The 20991-nt window shown below is 45.5% G+C and overlaps 1 protein-coding gene across 5 annotated transcripts in view; it reads left to right on the top strand.

Moving 5' to 3' along the window:
- Positions 1-20991, top strand: part of LSAMP (limbic system associated membrane protein) — a 1021997-nt gene that overhangs the window by 683853 nt on the left and 317153 nt on the right. For 2 of the 5 annotated variants that reach the window (XM_064520180.1, XM_064520196.1), the window contains exon 2: positions 18543-18621. In XM_064520180.1, the coding sequence (XP_064376250.1) occupies positions 18543-18621 (79 nt within the window). Of the gene's footprint in view, positions 1-17750; positions 18622-20991 lie in introns of those variants that run through there. The other 3 variants (XM_064520188.1, XM_064520202.1, XM_026093987.2) reach the window with 3 other exon arrangements.

A 20991-nucleotide genomic window follows, 5' to 3' on the forward strand; every position in this document is an offset into this window, starting at 1 on the left:
ACATGGTATCAGAAGTGTCTGGGAAAAAAAATCTGTACAGTACCTTGAAATACAGGTAAACTGCAAGTTTGTAAGGGTGGACTTTGGAGCTGCTTTTCCCGAGTGACGTTTCTTTGCATCAGGCCATCTTGTTTTACCAGGCCAGGTTTAAAGAGTTAGCCAGGTTGTAGGTGTGACCATGGACAACAGGCTGAGCCAGATACTGCTGAGTTGCCTTGTGCTCTGTGCTTCTGCAAACATCTGCTTCAGTTTTAGTAACAACGTTAACTGGTGCCTCTTGGTGTCTCCCTCATGAACCTGCAGCTTGTTACTCTGAAATTATTAAAGAGGCAAGTTTGAGAACGCAACAAAAGTTTACCCAGCTCTGTCTAGTCAGCAAAGCCGCCCTCACTATCCTTGTAGTTGGGATCATTGTGAGAAACTGCCTTGTGTGTTTGTGGGGGGACAGCAAGAGAAGTGTTGAAATGTTCAGGCCCATTCTGGCAAGGTGGTAAATGGGCTTCCCTGGATGAGTGCCAGCATCTCGGTGCTCCCGCTGGTCCCTGGCGTGTTGCTCACCTCCCTGGAGATGAAACTCTCTGTGGTGCATAGCATGGTAGTGGAGAGGGGCCCTGTGCCCTTACAAGTGGCAATGAGTTACCTGTGTCATTGCAAAACTATGCAACTTTCCTGGAGGAGGGTGCCTGTCGCTGGGTATGTGTGTGTGTCCCCTCACAAACATCCATCTGTCAAGTTACGGTAGCGCCTCTAGTCTAAGGCATGATGTTTGTGAGCAACCATCATATTTCAGCCTTCCTCAGGGCTCCAGCAGCAGTGTCTTCTGCTGACCATGACCAGTTCTCCTTTTCCTAACCAGCTGGAGAGACAGGTCCTTGAAAGAGCAAAGCTGTGAGCTGCAAACAAATGGACAGGATGGCCATATTAGTTGCAGGCGCAAACTCAGGGAGCCAGCAGCAGAAACTTGCTCCTTCAGCTTCCCGGACACAGGCTTGACCGAAAAGAATTCATGCCAGAACAGTGGTAATCCCAAAAGTCAAATCTACTGCACAGCTGCTTTACTGACTCACAGGAGGTGAGCTGAGCTGGCTTCTAAAGCATGAAATTGCCCATTGGGGCTGTTGGGTTTTATCTTTACTTCCTTGCTAAATTGTCCAGTCCTCCTTGCTGATGTCTGTGCTTCCCATTCAGAAAGAAATTTGGTAGAAGCAGGAAGGAAGAGTCCGATGATGTTTTTCTGCAGGACAGTAGGATGGGTAGTCCCAGCCTTAGGGGGATGATGGGGACAGGCAGTGTCTAACTAATAGAGTTATCAAGTTCAGTGGGGAAATCTGAACTACAGCTCCCCTGAGGCATTCCCTTCCCAGAGGCAGATGTCGTGGTTGCAGAAGACACTCCAAACAAAATGCACTAAATGCAGAATGTTTTGGTTCAGTTGAAAATGCTGAAATTTTCTAATCAACCTTGACTGTTTTTAAGCACTCTTCATTTTGGAAAATTTTAAAAATATTTCAACTCTTGATTCTAATTTAGGATGAAAACCCTGTGATGAAGTTGTTGGAATTTTCCACAAGAAAAAAAATTCTGATTTTTTTTTTTCTGAGCTCAGCTTTAAAAATGGAGGTAGATGCATTTGTTGCTATGAAGTGCTTTGATATCCATGGATGAAAAGAACTGCAGAAGTGCTAATTATGATCATACTGGTTTTAATTATTCTGTCATACCAACAGAGTGACTGCCAGTTTTCAACGAGCAGTTTTTTTATACAATGTTGTCCAGTCCACAGCTTTCATAGATACAATCAGATAGGCTTTTAATTGTTTTAAAAAAAATCCTCTCCATGCTGAGCAGACGCTACAAGTCTCTGATGGAAGTTCAAACTGTATTTGTACAGGATATTAGTATCAGGGAAGTAATGAAGAGAGGAGATGGAAAGCTCCAATTGCTATATGATAGGGAGAGAGCAGTGGGAATTGATAGCAAGGGTGAGATGCTTTGAAATTTGCTGTATACTGTATTTTTAAATGGAAAATGCAGTTTCCGTAAATTTGGAAAAGGTGTGATTTTTACCTCTTTATTGCAGTTTTTGTTATTTATTAGCATTACATTTTCACTCTCTCACTGGGAAGATCTAAATGAAGTACTATATTTTCAGTCAGTTCAAACCAACTCAGCTGAACTATTTTGTTTTCAACTAGGTTGTAGGTGAACTTTGTTTACCTGGCAGTACTGTTGTCTCTCATGGGATTTGAAGTTTAAGGGTGTCAGCTCTCCTCTCAGCCATTCTGCCTGGCTGAGAACAACCCTGGCAGTCCATCATTGCCTCATCCAGGGCCAGTGGTATGTTACTGGAGTCCCATGGCTATACTAGATGTATGTGTCTATCCTTGCGAAACTACCCAGCAAAAAACTGGGTAGCTAGTTCGTGGTGGTGCCTGGGCAAAGAGAGACACCTGAGGAGACACAGCCAGAGCAGTTTAAGTGCTGGTTGAAGCTTAATGCATATCCTACGGGAGGAATCAGGACCAGACAAACAATATGCACCACATACCCTCTATCCGAGGTATTCTGTTCCTTGGCAGAAAAAAGTGCTTTGACTTCATTGAAGCAAAGGAACAGTATCTGACCAAAACTGTTCAACTGTTAGTGACCAGAGCTCCTAATCAAGTGTGGCCAGGACATCCATGGGAATGGGCTGATGGTATCCATATTACTAGGCCATCCCAAACTGGACTGCAAGTTGCCACATAGGAAGCACCTTAGCATGACAAGAGAGCAGTGGACAGTGAGTGGGTAACTCAGCTAAGGAGGTGCTGCATTTTGGGGCAAGTTCTTTCTGCCTGTGAGATTTCTATAAGGCGAAGACATATAGAATACTTCGTAATTGCATTATGCCTTTTGAAGAAAAATCACTTGCAGAAGACATAAAGACACAGCTGGCACTGGAAAGTCACTCCCTCACTGTCACAGCTTTGTTTTGTCCGTATGTCAACAAACTGGGGGCAAGCAGTGACTCTTCAAGACTGTCAATGGGCAATTTGTCTCCTTAGAAGGAAAATATCAGGTTAACAGTGATACTTCTTTGGAGAAGAGATCCTTCCTTTGTGGCCTGGCAAATGATATATTAGACTTTTAAAACACAGGTGTTTAAAAACCTAACTTGCTTTTCCCCATTTACACTCTTTGCTTGCTCTGTGGTTTTTTCTTTTTCCAATGAAGGCGTTTAGTTCCTCAGTGCAGCATTATGTGGCAAAGTGTACAATATAAAGAGTAAAACATCCGGGTCCTTCCTCATGTGTATTGCTCTTTCATTTTAGAAAAACACCCAAAAAACAAAAAACCCAAAGTTTGGTACCTAAAAGCACTTGATGCAGCAAGCAGTAATATTATGTTGAGTTTTATTAATATGAAGCAGAAAGATTGGTCCTATCACTGCAGTTACTTCTCAGTTGTTGTCTATGGATGAAGAGACTTTTAGAAAGATAATTTACAGTTATTCTTCCTTTCCTGGAGAGTGCCTGGTGGTTCTTTGTGCAAGTCAGTTGTTAAGCAGGAAAAAAACATGCAGTGAAAGGGCAGAAGGAAGGACTTCACTTCCTCTTCAGTGAGTTACTCAGAGGGAAATAGCACAAGGGAAATGCAGAATGTACGTGGACCAAGTCCACACTCTGAAGGGACAGCAGGTATCTTTAAAGTGTTTTTGTTCAGGAGTTGGAGAGGGGATTTTCTTTTAGAATTAACACTGAAAACCTTGTTTTGGGTCATCTAAAAGCAGCTTGCAGCTTTAGGGTAATCTTGACAAATGTTTTCATTTAGAAAAGAGAAATCAGTCTGGATTCACAAAAGTCCTGGGACAGGTAGCATTTTCTTTCCTACCCAATGGTCAGAAGTCATGAACCAAAGCAAGGTAATTTCAGGGTGAGCCTCAATTTGTCTGTTTGGATTGCCATGCAGCAGCTCTATTTCTGCCAGTTTACAGGTAGGCTTCCACTTTCCTATGTTGAGGCTTGCTCAGGTCCATGCTATAAACTTTTGCTACTGTAATTGCAGTCATGAGGCAGTGTGGTGCTGAATGTGACACTATGAGAGCTGAAGGGCAGATACAGTGCTCTGGCCTTGTAATCTTTTTCCTAAGAGTGTTTGTTTGGGGAATGAAAAGATAGGAAGTTACAGCAGTAGCAGCATCATGTCAGCTTTTGATGGGTTTGCCAGCATAGCTAAACCGCTATAGCTTTCTCACAGGAGCTTTAAGGTGAAACAGCTTTTGGGAGCATGTATTAAGAGCCTAATGAAAACAAGGCAGTATGACTTTAACATATGTTTAGTGTAATGGGGGAAGTAGCCTAAGGTTTAACTGATTTTTAATACACCTTGAAAACATACTGCCTTCTTTGGACTAAGCTAATAAATGTTCTTTGTACTTCCTAAATCCCACTATGGACAGGGCAAGAATAATTCTCTCAAAAGAACTTCTATACCAAGTTAAGATCCTAAATGCAGTCCCTGGCTGGAGTTTTCCTTTGAAGAATACAAGGCTTATTGTGGGCTTCCCCTGTTCCCTTCTGAGAAGGTCTGGTGAGGGAACAAGAAGTAATATTTTTCTTAATTGTTTTCCTTCTTTAATTTCACATTGGTTATGTTATATAATCAGAAAGCATTAATCATTTCTGTTGGGTCTAACACAACAGGAGTTTACAAAAAATACTGAATGTTTTGCTTTTCTTTCTGAAACCCTTCCTAGTCTTAAACTTTATTTCCCTTTACCTTCAATTTCCAGCGTTTATTATTCTGACTTGGTATTAATGTGACTTACTTGCTGTGGTTGCCAGATGAGTTGTCAAAACAGCTTTGCACCTTTTTGTGGGTTGCTAGAATATGGCATTCTCTTACCTACTGGCAAAATAGTCAGGGAAGATGAGAGCCATAACCTGCTGCAGAAGGTTGTCCGATTCCCTTAATCCCACAGTCAAGGACAAAGTTAAGCAGCTTGCAAACCCTTTTTGGGTTTGCCATTACAGCTTCACTAGCTCCATAATCATATTCCAGCCGCAAAATATGTCTCCATATATATACTCAAACCCATCCATCTCCCATAGCGCTATTTAAACACACAGCAGCTTTGTGGAAAGATATTACAGAAACAAGGGACCCCAGCTTCACCTCATAAAAGCGCTTGTGTATGGAACTAAGGATCATCTGTCTAGTATCAGTGACATCTTGAATCTTTCTGTCGGGAGTTGAATATATCTATGACAAAGTAAACTGCATGTTCCTCAGACATTGAGATGTTGACTCCAATTCCATTGTCACTCTATCCTGGCCAAGATGTTCAGAGAATGTGTTTTCAGATTGGCTCTTGGGGGTGAGGTGATCTCTGGAAATCTTGGAAATCATGCTGAAAGCTGTAAGAAAGATTTGACCTCCTGATGAGACAGGTTTTTTCTGTCCTTTCTGTTTGTACTGATTTATTTTGCTTCCTGGTGTTATTCCCTGGCAAAAGGATCATGGAGCTTAAAATTATCTTTTTACTATTGAATCATCCCAGTAGATTGGAATATCATATATGCCAGCCTTATTTCATGTACGCACGTGCACGCGCATACACACATAGACATGTATCATGATGGTGTCATATGCCGCTTTCCACAATGAACTGTATCCTGTCTCTCTCTCCCTGGAGTTCCTTTCCTTATGGACTTGTAGCACCTAGTACCATGCCCACAGGTCTGTTGTGCTCTGTAAGTGGAATGGAGAAGAGTTTACCTTATGTGAAACCTAAATCCTTTCTGCATTTTACTGTGCCAGCAAGAGCAAGACACCTCTTCAGTCCAAAGAAGTCCCACTTTCCTACATATACAGCAGAGCTCCTGCTGTGTGGAATGCTCTTATTTTAACGCTTGGAGGGACTGTTACCACTTTATCTATTAAGTGTTGATTTCTTCCAGTTACCTTTGGACATTTTTCAGTGTGTGTGGTCTTTCTTTGCTTCAATCATCAGTTCTGTGTTTGCACAGTGGCCTAGAAAAAGCTGTCCAGTAAGGAGCCCCTCATCATTGTCCAGCTGGAAATGACAGAAACACAACGGGGGCCATTCAGAGTCTTTCTGTTACCTCTGTAAACATCCGCATTACTGCTTTGAGTGTTCATTTACAAAATTGTTTACCAAAACGCTGAAATCTCACTTCAATTCCAATTGCAGTTCCCTTGACTTTGCATTTTGTCATATTACTGCAAAGACATTTGCCTGATGGTTTACACCGAGGAATCATGAGTCCCATAGTATCAGCAGTTGTGACTCGGGGCAAATATTTTTGCACAGGTATCCTGCTTTGGTACTCACTGAACCTCGAGCCTTGCTCACATATATCTCAGTCTTTCAGCCAACAAATTGTTCAGCAACAGAGGCTGAACAATTTCGGCCGATATGAGCAATGCATCCTCAACACCATCATAGTTGTCATGTGAACAAGCCATCGGCTTTTTGTGAAGCCCTCGTCAAACAGTTAGCAACAATGGACAGAATTGTTTCAGAAGCTCCCGAGCAACGGTAGGGGGGGATCTGCATGAGATACATTGCTTGTGGCTGGATATTTGATCAGTTTGGCCTCTTGGTGTCTGAGTTTTCTTGTTGATTGAATAATGGCAGGAAGATGGGGCAGTCTGCAACTACAGCATATTCAGGTAGTGAGTATTCTTCTAGTGGAATATTTTTTGTGTGAGTGTTTGTCAGGGCTATGCAGAGAGTTTGTCGGAAGTCAAAGTGAGAAGCTTTTCATGGAATTCATATTGGTGCACATAGTCCGTTGTGTACATCAGGTTAGAGGGGAGGAATGAAAAGGACCTGGAATTTACCCAGACTTTCAGAGGGCCCAGTCTGTTTCAGCCCCTATATCTGCTTTCCTGCTAGCTAAAAATTCCCTTTCTGCTCGCTTGATGCTTAACAGACTCTCTTGTAAAGTGTTCTACTGCCCCTTGGTACTGGAGGATTGCCCCACCTCATGACAGGACAGAGCATGTAAGCACTGTTTTTGGCTTTACATTCTCTTAGGTGATTGCTTAGTGTGTCCCAAGCACACACTCAAAATAATCTCTGGGGCTGGGAGTATGAGGAAACCTTCATCCTAGTCCTACTTGCAGATGACTTCTGCCAGGGAAACCTCTGGCATGGAATATGGTCTTTTTCCTCTCATCACATGGGAGTTTTATTAAAAAAAAAATACTGTTGACAGCGGAGACCTAAAATATAGCTCTTTCTGTGCCACAATGTATATTTAGGTTTGGGCTTCTTACTGCTGGCCATACATTCGATTTTGGGTGTTGTTGGGAAGTGTTCTGTGGGGAGTGGAGATGTCCTACAGGACATCTAGTGTTTGCAATATGAGGGGACTGGATTTAAAGACCCCATTAGGCTCTTTCTGTCATGTAAGTCCTTGGTAGATAGACATGGGCAGGAGATGCTATGAGAATACGGGCTTCCTGCCAGCATTGGTTCTTGCATTCTACTCTGCAGAAAGTGGAGTTTTTTTGAATAGGGACCTCAGTCTGAACACTGCTTTCACTTTGTATTGTGTTTCTAATAATATCACACAAGAGACATGAAATGGCTTTGATCACAGGGAGTAAATGCCACCAAATATTCTTCTTCCTGCAGTCTTTTCCTTGCTGCATTAAAAATTCATAAGCAATAGCAACAACTTCTCTTCAGGACTTAGCTACATCAGCAGATGGGGAGAGTGGGCAGGAATACCAGAGGATGTTGATAGACAGAACAGGGGTGTATTGACAGAGCTGGAAGCAGTAGGAATTTGCACTTCATTTACTTAAGCTAGGTCTGTCTGAGGCCAGTCAGACTCAGTTCTCACTTTGAGAAATGAATTTATTGGAAAATTGTTGTAATTCAGTTAAATGGATGTGAATTTGAAGGTACGTCTTAATTTCCATATTTGCTTTGTCCTTTCTTTATTGTGCTTATTCTCCAGCCAAAAAGAATTTACTGAGAATGAGGGTGAGAGGCAGACTCAGGAGATGAAATCATAGCCCCACTGAAATTGGTGGCAAAGCTCCATTTGATTATACCAGGGCCTCTGCCTGTCAGCGTTTCTGACATCTCAGGTGCATTTAAAGCCTTGAATGGGGAAATCCTTTGACCTTTAGGCTCCTTCTCCCTCAGGATTGGTAGGTTGCAAGGACTTGTGCAAGCAACTCCCTGCATTTGGCAGCAGTGTTTTTACCATGGCAAGTCTGTGGAAGGCTTTCCAGCCAGCTCCTTCAAACCATGCACTGACCACCCATGACTGTAGGCAAAAGTGGTTGTCCTACTAGGAGCTCAGAGGCAAGTGCTTGCAGTGACCCAAAGCCCTGTGTTGCATGAATTGAAGCCCTCCCTGGATTCTCACTTCAGTCTGGCAAGTACAGGGGACTTCCTTGCTAGGCCTTGCAGACAGAATAGGGTGAAAAGACCTTATGGACAATGACTTTGACTTCAAACTAATCAGATACATATCCCCTTGGAACTCCTGAAGTAGTCTCACCCACAAATAGTATTTACACCTGATGTCTTGGGGTTCGCTCATCAGTCTATTCCTGTTATTATTCCTATAATTAGTGAAGTGAGGGAACACTCTACTCGGGGCTCCATCTCATCATTAGAAGTTTTCTTTGGGCTTTTTTTCATTACCCTGCTTCAGTCTGATCCAACTGTAGCAATTTTTTCACATCATCTGCCTTTGTTCAGCCAGTTGCCAGGGTGCTCTGTCCAGCCTGCTCTTTGTCCTTCACTCATCTCGGCCTGCAGCAATAAGCTAGCAGGCCCTTTATATAATTCAAAAAATACTGGTATGTTATATAAATTAGGAAGCTAATGAAGTGTTACTGAAGACCAGAACGATCTACAAATCCCCTGGGGTTTCACAGGGAGCAATACCATGGTTCCTGTGTGGGTTACTGGCTCTTTGTTTCATAAACCCCAGCAAGCTGCTGGAACTAAAAAGTTTCCTGAGCTGAGCAAATTGTTATCAGAGGGTGTGACCTCCTGGTTTTTTGAGGCCCGGTCCTGGCTCTGACAGGTGAAGTTCCCACAGCTACTTATGAGCCCCTGCCCCCAGGAGAAGACCTGCCTATTCTCATTCTTGCCTGGAAGCTTGCATAAATGCCCTCCAAGCCTCTGCTTCAGGTAGCTGTTTCAGGACATGTGGGTCACTTGTCCAGCTCAGTGTTGTAAGCTAGGATACAGAGAAGAATTTCTGTTCCCTTGATAGATATTGCTTTGTCTCAGCTGATTTCAGGTATGTCCACACCTGGGCTTGTTCTTTTTCCAACCCAGTTGATTTAAATAGGAGTTTGGATTAGATTAAATCAGGATGGTTCCGAGTCCAGGTTCTCCTGCCGCTGCAAGTAAAAACCCCGCAGGCTGTACAGCTGCACTGCCACTACATCTGAGCACAGAACTGTGCTGGAGGCACTTCAGTCTTCTGCAATAGAACCAGCTGCTGGAATCACTGCCAGCAAAATCCTTGCTCGCCTTGAGGAGTCACCCTATGCATACACATCTTGGTGGGAAGGTCTTCTGTCCTTTCCTCATGTCACTTCTGCCCCCAACCCTTCCCCATGCTTAGGCTTGGACCCAGAAGTTCCCATTCCTCGCCCTACCTTGTGCTAACTGGCCACATCCCTAGGAAACAGTGCTACTAATCTGCCATCTGCCAGATCTTGTTAGAAGCTGTTGAAAACACTCTGCTCCCCTCCCTGGCAACAGGTGTTGGGAGTTTGTGGCAAAGTATTGGGCTAGAAACGAAAGTGGTACAAAGTAAGACTCAAACAGGTACAAAATTGTATTTCAGGAAGAGGGTTTCTATCAGCAGAAGACCCTTTAAGCAGACAGAAGCATGGTTAGATTCAGTGGCTGGATGTTAAAGGAATTAAAAGTTTGTGCTCAAATAAGGTGAAAAATTCTTAACCTGCATGGTAATTAACCATCAAAACCACTGACATAGCATAGATCTCTGCAACTTGGAAGTGCTTAAACCAAAGCTGACAGCCTTTCTTTGAAAAGGTGCTCTGGCTCAGCCACTGGTTATGGCTTCTTGCCAGAATCAATGGGTGAGTTTCCATGGACTGGGGTTTTCAGGCAACTGGAAAGGATGGTCAGAGAAGTCCCTTCTGGCTTTAAAACATACGAATAAAACTGTGTGTGACAAACAGGACAGGGGTGCAACATGAAAAAGGGAGAAGAACTTGAAAACATCAGGGTAAGGAGCTAGGAGAAAGGAGCAGAAAAGAAGTATGGGAAAGAGGAAAAATGCAAAAGCAATAGAACGTATATGTCAAATGAATAAGCAGGCACTAACCCTAGACTTGGTGATGCAGAGATGCCCCTGACCTGTGGCCTGTTAGAATGGTGCCTTTTGTGTCTGTGGGACAGTTGTCCTAGCTTGTCACCTTGAAAATCTGGACATTTTAAGAATGTTCTCCTTGTTTTCAGACCTGAATATGGTGAAAAGATTGGAAGTGTTTTTTCAGGAGCTTGAATTCAGACAGGTCACTGTTTCAGAGGGACCCTTCTCCAAATTTCTGCATACAAATTCATCTCTGAGCTCACTGTGTCTTAGGCTTTCTGACGGTGCCTTCTTTCCTGATAGCATCACAAATCTTGACAATCTTTCTTGTCTCACTGAAGGCCTCAGTTTAAGTTTCATAAAAGCTATGTGGGAGCTTCTGTAATGGACAAGAAAATGTGCAGAACAACAGCCTGCTGCGCTCTATTCTTTACAATAAAATTAATTCTCTGGTGATGATGAATGTGTATCGTGTATCATTTCAGCAAGACTTTGGAGCTCTGTTCTGAATCATCACTGTCAGAATGATTATTCCCATCCATTAGTATTGTGTTGAGAACTCCATGCCAGAGCAGGTCATCGAATATACAGCAAGACTCAGCAAAACGGGTTTTACCACCTCTTAGTTGTATAGGATTCCTGTCTACTGTGATCACAACACCCTTTGCAACTGCCAGACAGTCATTTTGGGGCCTGTTAATGAGTGTGTTACAAATATATCACAAACTTGCCTGGCATGTTCTGTACATTGCGTCTTGCAGGGAGTTTTGTTATTGTAATGTCAGATCACCTTGCAGTCTTCAGTGTATTATCCTCTGAACACTGTTGGAAGTTAAGGGCATGTTAGGATCTCCACTATGAAGCTGGAAATTCTGACACACCCAGCGAGACCGAGGACAATTTTAAACAGTTAAACTTGGCAACTGCTCTGAAGTGCCCTCGAGAGAGGGAACCTATGGAGATTAGCTTTCTCTGCCTTTGCGAATGCCTCATTAAGTGATTTACCCAAAGTAACTGAGGAAACTGGGGCTGGAGGTCTCCCAAGCCCTCCTAGAACATCCCAACCACTGGGTGATCTTTCTGCTTGTATGTTGGGAGGGACTTTTAACTGCCCTAGGCTCCTCCTGCATGGTTCATCCTAGTTACTCATGCTGAGGGCTGTAAATATTCACCAACACTGGGAGAAGCGTTTATGGAGAACACCAGTTCTAAGCATACAGAAGTACTGCCTTGCCAGACATTCTTATGGAAGGATCTTATGGAAGCTTTTAAAGAGCTTTAGGGTTGAACACTTGCTCCACTTGTCTCAAGTGTGTTACTTGACCTCAGTGGAGCAATGATTTCACTCCTAAATATATAAAAGAAAAGAGATCTTAAAGCTGTCCTTAGGGGGAAATGTGGACTGCTTGTCCAGATTTGCATGTCTAGCTCCCATAGCCACATCTGAAAATATAGGTCCACATACCTTCTCCCCATAAGAAATGCCAGAAAACTGGAATCAGTTCTTTCCCTGTTTCTTACGCAGTGAGCTGGCCCTTTCTGAGAGAACAGGTAACAGAGCTTCCCACTGGGTGTGCTGCCTCATCCCTGCAGTAGCAGGGAGCTTGGCTCACGGCCATTCAGCAGCAATGGCTGAGCAGCGTGGCCTCCCGTTGTTTGGAAGTGATTTGACACCCTCTGACAAACAGCAGCTATGAAGCCCAGTTCTGAGGTGTCCATGAGAAAGCTGCTAATGATACGTGATTTTTCAGGGAAAAGGCACTGCCACACTCTCAATACTAGTGATTGCTTTAATGCTTGTTGCATTTGTAAGGCCGGAAAGGCAGCTTTTGTTATAGCTAAACTCTGTTTCTCGTTCCTCTGCAAGTAGAAAAGACCTGTTGCCAATGGCTTTTTAGTTCTACAAGAACTTACTGTGGTAGTAATCAACAATTACGATCACAAACCAGTTGCAGTACTAATCCTTTAATGCCATATAGTCATACCCTGCTGAAAAAGGTACCTTTGGGGCTGCTATTTTCCTCCTCTCCAGCCCTCAGATTTAGTCTTTAGACAAAGGTGAAACTTTCTGAAAAGTCTGAGCACAAAATCTCTTTAGCCAGTTGAACAAGGTTTTCCCTTTCGAAAGTGATAGCACTGTTTTTTTAACCCATGCAGCACAAAAGCAGGTGAACTTTGAGACTCAGGCCTTCATGTTTAGCTGGTGGAAATCAGTATAGCTCTTTTGACTATGGTAGTGGTATGTCAACTTACAGCAGTTGCAAACCTGGCCTTTGGCCTCTAAATTGTCTGCACTGAGGAGCATGGAGGTGATCAATTGTGAAGCCAATCGGTTGCATAGTAACAAGGTTACAAATTGTTGAAAATCAGCTATTGTTCTTGTACAGTAGGAATTTCTGTTATAGATCAGTAGCCATGCTCGGAAAGAGGTTTTGCAAGTGCATGTTGTCATCCACAGTTATGACCTGTCTGTGAATGCTCTTGATGCACTGAATTCTTCTATCTAGTTGAAGGTCTTTACTTCAGAGGAAGCTGCATTTTGCTGCAGTACATGTCCTGATGTGTGTCTCAGGCCTAAGCTGGCTCTGATTTTTAAGAATCAAAATGCAGGCTAAATATAGATTTGCAAGATAGTCATAAAAAGGTGTATTTTTTTTAATAATAGCACATGCTGGCATTGTTACTTCTTGCATTACCACTATCATACGCATATATTTTCTTCGATTGCTGAATGCTTTTTTGTAACCTGCCTTCCATAAGTACCTTAGGGATATGAATAAGTGTCATGGATGTTCCAGTAGGGAAGGAACAAGTTTGATAGACATCCTGCCCCCAGCTGACTTGTTCTTCTTTTCAGTTGTCTCAGGGAAATGTTCACTCTTTCCAGCGGACTGTTGGGCCTGGTAAAGATGGCCGCTTTACTAGGCAGGTTTAACTAAAGGAATGGACATGGTATAGGGAACTCTCTATGTCTGGGGAGACAGGGATTTACCATTCAAACCTCATCTCCTCCTTGATTTGCCTGTAGAGGCCTTTGCTGCATTCAGAGGAGAGCTTGAGTTGTATCTGGAGATGGCCCCTCATGGCAGCAGCTGCCTCAGCCTCAAAAGAAGCTGAGAGTTTTTTTCCACTTCTTTCCTGCCCCTGCTCCTTCTCTTCTACTCCTGTGGCTTCCTGTATCCCAGGAAGAAAGAGTGAAAAGTGGCTGCTTGATAAAAAGGAATGGGACAGTGCTCTTGCACAGCAAGGTAGAAGTCAGTGGCAGCATGTGTTTAGGTGGGATCTGCAGGTACTGGAAAGAAGAGGGAAAAGAGGTCACCATTGCCCTGCCACAGTCCCTCAATCTTCCTCCCAATGTGGGGAAACCCGTTTGACTCTTTTCTGTTCCTCTCTCTAACCCCTCTGTCAATGCAACAAAATTGCATTTTGTCTGCACAGCTGAAATGCTTTTGCCAGGCTGTACCATTTGAGTGCATCAGTGTATCTTGGCTAAACATGCTGATGTCGTAAAACATCATATGTTTTCACTCGCCATTGCAGATACCCTTAGTAACGTCCCTCAGTACTTGGATTCTCCTGGCAGAGCAGTCATGCTGTCACCTTACTTAAAACAATCACTTGGGCCATGAAAGGGTCTGGAGATGTGTGTGAGCATTTCTTTCATATTTATCAGACATATCTTTTCCCCGATTCCAGTGAGATTTGGAACAGGTCACCAGTTTTGGTGGAAGCAGGTTGATAGTGATTGAAAGTCAAGTGACACAGGTTGCCATTCTGTGGCTGTTTGTGAAGTGAGCCAGTGAGCCACATTTCAGCTCCTAGAAGGCAGCCCTCCACATCATACCATTTACTGTTGCAGCTGACATTGCTCCCCCCCCCCCCGCCCCCATGGATTGCACCTTGCCTGTAGACAACTCAAATGCAAAAAAGCCTATGCCTATTTGTGATCAGAGCCTGTTGACTTTCCATCAGAAGCAGATCACACTTCAGGCTTTCATGATGTCAGTCCCCAAGCAGCTCAAGAACTGAGCTATGGCACAGGTAGTCCTGGCTCAGGTAACTCTCTGACCATTACCCTGACTCAGGTAACAGTCTCACTGCATCACAGCACTGCGTACTTCGGTGCAGGCTACCTACTTGGGGCCAGCATCAAGGGAGTTTGCTTTGGCCAGCTCAGACACCCAGGCTGTGATGTCTTTGGCACATTTCCTTCAAAGCCAGGGAGAACAAAGCTAACTAAGATGTGTCTGCATGTGCTGCTGTTTTTCTTCCAGCTTGCATGCAGAGTCATCCCACATCCACAGCAGGGAAACACAGACACCTTCCAAAACAGGTCATCCAAGCATTTTTTGTCATGACTTGAGTGATGCCATACAGCCTGCCCTCATCAAAGGGTGTTGCTCTGTGCTTTGTTCCCTTTGGGCAAGGTGTGTTTTAGCACTGGGGGACAGAGGGGATGATGTGTTACCCGAGGAATTGGGCTCGTACTGCCCCGTTCATTCCTGTACTGCGTGTTGACAAAATTTGGTCAGTCAGGCTGGCCCTGCCAGTCCTGAACCTACCAGGAGTATTGGTAAAGGGAATTAAAAGATGTCAGTATGGGTATGCGGTGCCTTTGTTCTGATTGTTTACCTGAATTTTCCCTCAGGATTTTGGGATGTAAAAAAAGTTACAATGCAAACCTGCCATTTCTTTGTCTGCTTCCAGCAGGGGGAGATGGGTCTAGAGTTATTTCTTCTGGGAACACAAAAAAATGTATTTATTTTACTCATGGGGCTCTCTCCTGATGAGTAGGATTTGTGTGATTCCTGGTTTTTTTGTACATTTCCACCCAGACAACCACTTCTTTTCATTTCCATATGCTTCTAAAAGCAAATAAGGTCTATCAATTTTAGGGGCTTCCCCCCCCCCCCAGGACCATGTGACCCTCAAGGGAATTTCTTCCTTATCTCCGTTTTCTCTGTTATTAAAAAGTTATGCTACAGTAGTTCTAATCAGGACCATATAAACGTCTATGATGATGAGGACTGCCCTTGTATTTCCACCTCAGTAGAGAGCGGCCTCAGAGTATGCTGTGAAGACCCCCACTTTGCTGAGAGGCACGCAAAGTGCCATCCCACTTTGGGTCAGGATGTTAGCAGAGTCCAGCGAAAGGTTTCTCCTCTCTCCCTGAAACCCCCTTTGTCATTCTCCATATAAAATATATTGGTGCCACTTTCCATGAACTATATTTAACTAAGCATTAAATTTAGATTTAACTGGATAGTTATTGCCTCCTAAGTAAATACTTTGAGATAAGGAAATATTTAGTGAGCTCTAGCAGTTGGGTGGCAGATGCTTCTCGCATTACATAATAGTTAATCTTCGACAAATATGTTTTCCTTACTCCACTGGCATTTAATTAACATAGAATAGCTCTTATTAAATGTAGATGAAACATATGTGAGAGACCCTTGTAAAAGGGATCCATGCAGCGCTCTGACTTGTGAGAAGGTCCATTTCTATCATTAGTAATTTCATATGTACCACATCTCGTAGTAGTACTCGCACAGTGGCATGAGAGCCTGAACTTGAGCGTGAGTGTCTTCTTGGCAGTGCCTGTTGCGCTGCCACCTGGAATGCCAGGAGTGTGATCAGAGACATCCCGAGGATGGCTCTCTCTGTGCCTTGTGCCGTCTATTTCCTTCAGTCAGTAGCCTGACTCGCTGTCTGCTAGGCTACCATGGGAAGCATGGGCTTCAAAGCAATACCCACATTGGGCCAAATTTCTTTTTGCAGTAGCTTGGGCTCATCCAGTGTATGGATTAATCCCCAGCTCCCCCTTGTTGCTCCCCCCTCGCTGGTTCCATCCACTTCAAGTCTCCTATAGGGGAAATATCTGAATCTCCTTGTCCCCTTGGCTTGAGTACAAAGCAGTCATCTCGTTTTGCCACTGCTGCGTATGACATGGGAGTAGTGGTGTCGTGACCTTAGCCCTTAACTCAAGGCCCATTAACACATGTGGGGATTGTTTAAGGGCTCCTAGACAGCGCTGCCTTTGCATCCCAAGGCTGTGGGGGCTCATTTCTGGGGGTTCAGAAAGCAGCTGCATGCGTTCCTGGAAGAAGAAAATCAATCGAGCGCCATTAACTACAGAGACACTGCCACAGGCTTGGGACATGTTGTAGCCACAAATCACTGGAAATTAGAGAAGTGCTCTGGGGCAGTATCACTGTGTGCTTGCCTGGTGCTTGCGCTCGTCCCTTGGCATCATCCTCAGACTGCGCTCAGAGACAGCACACGGGGTTAGACGGACCTTTGGTCTAATCCAGTGTGGTTGTCTTGTGTATAAAACCTGGTTGGTCCTCCCTGCACGTGCATGCAGTGGTGCTGTGACCGCTCAGGGCAGCAGGAGTTGCCCTCGGCTTTTCTCATACCCGCTGCTCTGGAGCCCCTTCAAACCACGTCCTCCGTCCTCGCTGCCCCCTTCACCCTCGTCCCCTCTCCCGGCCCCGTCGTGCTGTGGCCACAGAAGGGTTACGCGGCGAAACATCCCTGGGAGCCGCTCTCTTCATCCCTCCCGCAGGCAGAGGAGAGCGGGGAGGGGGAACGGCAGGGAGGCAGCGGCAGTCAAACATACGGCTTATTCCTCTCCATTAATTTAATCTCCCTCCGCCGGTGCCGCTGGTGGCGGGCGAGCGGCGGGAGCGGTGCCGGGTGGGCAGCGCTGCGGCGGGGCGCGGGGCTCAGCTGCGGGCGCTGGCAGCCGGGGAGCACAGGCTGAGTATTCACACTGCGGGCAGCTCAATACCAGCTTTGTCTCTCCTCCGTCCCTCCGAGGCTGGGAAAAGAGCGGGGGGCAGGGAAGGACCGAGCGGAGAGGGGTGGGGGGGAGGAGCAGAAAGCGGGAGGGCGTACAACTGTTTATCTGGAGGGAAAGTCCGAGAGGGGGGAAAAAAGCAAGGTTTGAGGCCGTTGCCAAGAACGTTCCTCTTTAAATCCATTAGCTTGTGGTTTCGGGCCGCGCAGCCAAGTTGTTTGCACTTTTGGCCGCAGCTTCGTGGTCCCCTTTTCTCGGTGCTCCCTTGAACGCTGCCTGCGTCTCTCCCCGTGCTCCTACCCCGCTCCCCGAGCCTCCCTCGCTTTCTGCCTTCTCCTCTCCGCTTCGCTGTCCGCCTCTTCTTCCAAATCCCTGGTCTCACTCCCTCTCTTCCTCCCCATCCTGCTTTTTCCAGCCTCCCCTCCTCTCCCATCCCCTTCCCTCCCTGCCTTTCTCCCCCTCTTTCCCCAGCCCTCACGCGTCCCCTCCGCCGCGGTGCCCTCGCTCCCCTCTCCGCGGCCCTCCCTTGCCTTTCCCCCGCCAGCCCCCTCCGCCCCCCCCGGCGGGGTCCCCCGCGCTCCCCCAGGCCCGGCCAGGCCGCGGACGAGGCCGCTGCCGCGAGCGCACGGGGGAGCCGCCGGCTCCGATGGGGCCGGGGAGGCGCGGGGCGGGCTGCGCGGAGGAGGGGGCCGCGGCCGCGGCGGCTGCCGGCCTCCCGCCCTGGCTCCCGCTGTAGCGCTGAGCTGCCGCTTCGCGAGCGAGGATCCCTCCCTCCCTTCCTCCCTCCCTCGCTCCGCCTGGGAAAGTGGGTTAGGAAGGGAGCTCGGTGCTCAGAGACTGCACAGCCACGCACTGGAGCAGGACCGCCCGCACGCGCGGCCCTGGAACACAGGACTCTTGTTTTTCCTTTTGCTTTTTTCACCTATCTCCATCACTCCGAACGGGTTGATTTAAAAAAAAAATATATATAATTATTATTTTGCTACCTGACTTTTTCATCTTGTTTCATTTTGATCTACCTTTCATACACACACACACGTTCCTCTCTGTTTTTTTTTTCTTTCCTTCTTTTTTGACTGAAGGTTGTGCTAAGACTTTTTGGAGAGCCTTAAAAAAAAAGAAAGAGGTTGGGGGGAGAGAAGGCAACAAGAGACTGAAAAGAGCAAGAGAAAGTGGCAGCTAAGAAGGACTGTGAAATCGTCTCCCTTATCTGGGGCTGTCGATCAGAGACAGAGTTGTACATTATTATTATTGTTTTTCTTTCTACATCTATTCATCTGTATATACGTGTCCAGAGAGAGACAAGTACTGACAGAGAAACTCAACGAGACCAGCCATGGTAGCAAGGGCTCAGCCTGATGGGAAGCAATTGCCACTGGTCCTACTGAGATTGCTTTGCCTTCTCCCTACAGGGCTGCCAGTCCGCAGCGTGGATTTTACCCGAGGCACCGATAACATCACTGTGAGGCAGGGGGATACAGCCATCCTCAGGTAGGGCATTTTGCCAACTTTTTCTTATCTTTATCTCTGTATCTGTACACATATATGCGTGATGTTATATATATGTGTGTGTGTGTGTATCTGTCTATGATAGAGAATGCATGGGGTTTTTTTTAATGTCTTGAACTGCAGTAGCAGCAGCTGCTACAACGCAGCTCTGCATGTGTGTTTATGCTTTAATATCAAAAACTGCAAAGCTTTTGAAAGCCTCTTGCCACCACGCTTCTCTGTGTAGTGCTCTGGATCAAAAGAATTTCGGTGGGGAAAGAAGAGCTGTTCACGTTAGCCAGCACTTGTGAATGTTTGTTTTTCACCAGTCCTGCAGTATGAATAGAGAAATAGAAAAGGGATCCAGCTGTGTTTGCCAGATGTTTCATTGATCTTTCCCTACTTGTTTTGCACCTATGCAAAAACTTTATTCCTGGTGCTGCCAGAACTCTTGGGCAAGTTCTTTGGGGAGACTCTGGCTTTTAATTTTATTTATTTATTTTTGTGCCCAGAAGGGAGGGGAAATGGATACACTAGTTGAAAGGCTGGTGAAAAAATGGGATAAAAGCTCCAATATCTATGAAGCTTATACATCGTTCACGGTGTTGGTTTCTTTGTGGGACCAAGTAAATGGGTGTATGCAGTGCCTGCATATCTGAACGTTTGTGCTGAGGCTGGCTTTGCACGCGAAGCCTTGTTCACTAGTAGCATTGTGTGTTGCATTTCTGTATTTGCTGTGCACATTTTGAAAAGATGGTCCCTAGACTACTTGGGCTTTGAGCTCGGAGTGTCCCAAATAACTGAAATCCAGTCCCCTTTTTACTGTGGGCTTCTTTCTTGAATTTTGCCTTGCTCAACTTACCTGCAGTAACTTCCCTACTGAAGGAAAATTCTCTGTGTGTGAATGTATGTGCACACAGTATATTACAGCCATAAAACTACTGGACGTAATTTAAAATAAGTCTGTAATCTGTATGAGGAGCTGATAGTGCAAAAACCCTGAAGCATCAAGGGAGCAATTCTCTACCAAAGCTAACGGCAGCGGCAAAGTTTTCTTTCTCTTCCTCTGAAATAAATCCTGCTAGATGTCACCAAATGGCCTGCTACATGATCCCCTGTGTCCTGCATCCCTCGCGTTTAATGACAGAGGGGTATGTGAGCTAGCGAGATGGGATCAGGGAAGGAGAATGCTAGAAGAGGCATGTGTGTGTGTGCGTGTGTGTGTGTATGTGTGTGTATATTGCTTTTCTCAGCTCCTGTGTGCTGGGTTGTTTTGATCCTGGAATATCTGTTCAGCAGCTTCCATTCCCCAGCTCTCCAGACTTGTTAACTTGCATGTAAGATTTATCCACTCGGAGTAATAGGATTTACAGAGTAATTCATCTGCCTTGCATATGCGATAGAAGGGTTTTAGATGCAACATGGAAAACACCAAACAACGGGTGTTGCCTCTGACTCCAGGCTCTTCTCCCCTCCCTTTCACTCAGTAGCCATTCATATATCCCATTAACCGCTTTTTAGCAGGATTCCCAGCTGACTTTATCCCTGTCTTTAAAGGCAGATCCCTTCCATCAGCCCTTTAGTTTGGAGACGCAACTCAGGCAGATGTTTGTCAGCATATGTTTGTTACATACAGCAGCAGACAAGTCATTAAACTTGCTTGCCCAGCCAGGGGTCACTGGATTTCTATTTCATACTTAACCTTGGAGCCTTTGAGTTTATCTAGACATGTGTGCTAAAGCTGCATTTGCAGGAGGGAGGGCTGAGTGGATAGTGGGGACGGTGTCTGCATGTGCGGCATGTTAAGCCTTTGCAAGCAAGCTGAATGGGGCTACATGTGGGAGTGTTTTTGGTGTCTGCATGTGTGTGTGGAGAGAGTGCAGCTTGCCAATGTTATGTCAGGCCCTGTAATAAAACATCTCAATGAGGTGATCCAGCTGTGTCAGCCAGATATGTGCCAAGTGACACAGTTTGCAGGAGTGACACACCTCCCCATCCTGTTAGTGCTTGCCCCCAGCAATACAGGCTTTCTGGCAGGGCACATTTCTGTCGGAAGTGACTGTGGACAGAGCACAGGCTCTCCATCCCACAGCCTGCCTTCCTGAGCTCTTGAAGGAGATCCAGCAGGTTATATGCTTTTCCTGCCTCCTCAGAAGGGCAGTTGTCTCCCCTTCCTTTGCCTGGGACCAGCCCCAGATTGCCTGGGACATTTCACTGCCTCTGCTGGATCCTCAGATCCCCATGTCCAGCTCACTTTAGGTCCTGTGGGATGACATTTCATTCCCACAGGTTCAAAGCAAAGGGGTGTTTTCTAGTTCCCCCCGCCTCTCTCTTCCCCACCCCTCCAAGACATAACTCATTTTAAGACAGCCT

Source organism: Dromaius novaehollandiae, chromosome 1 (assembly GCF_036370855.1).
Source record: "Dromaius novaehollandiae isolate bDroNov1 chromosome 1, bDroNov1.hap1, whole genome shotgun sequence".
Lineage (NCBI taxonomy): Eukaryota > Metazoa > Chordata > Aves > Casuariiformes > Dromaiidae > Dromaius > Dromaius novaehollandiae.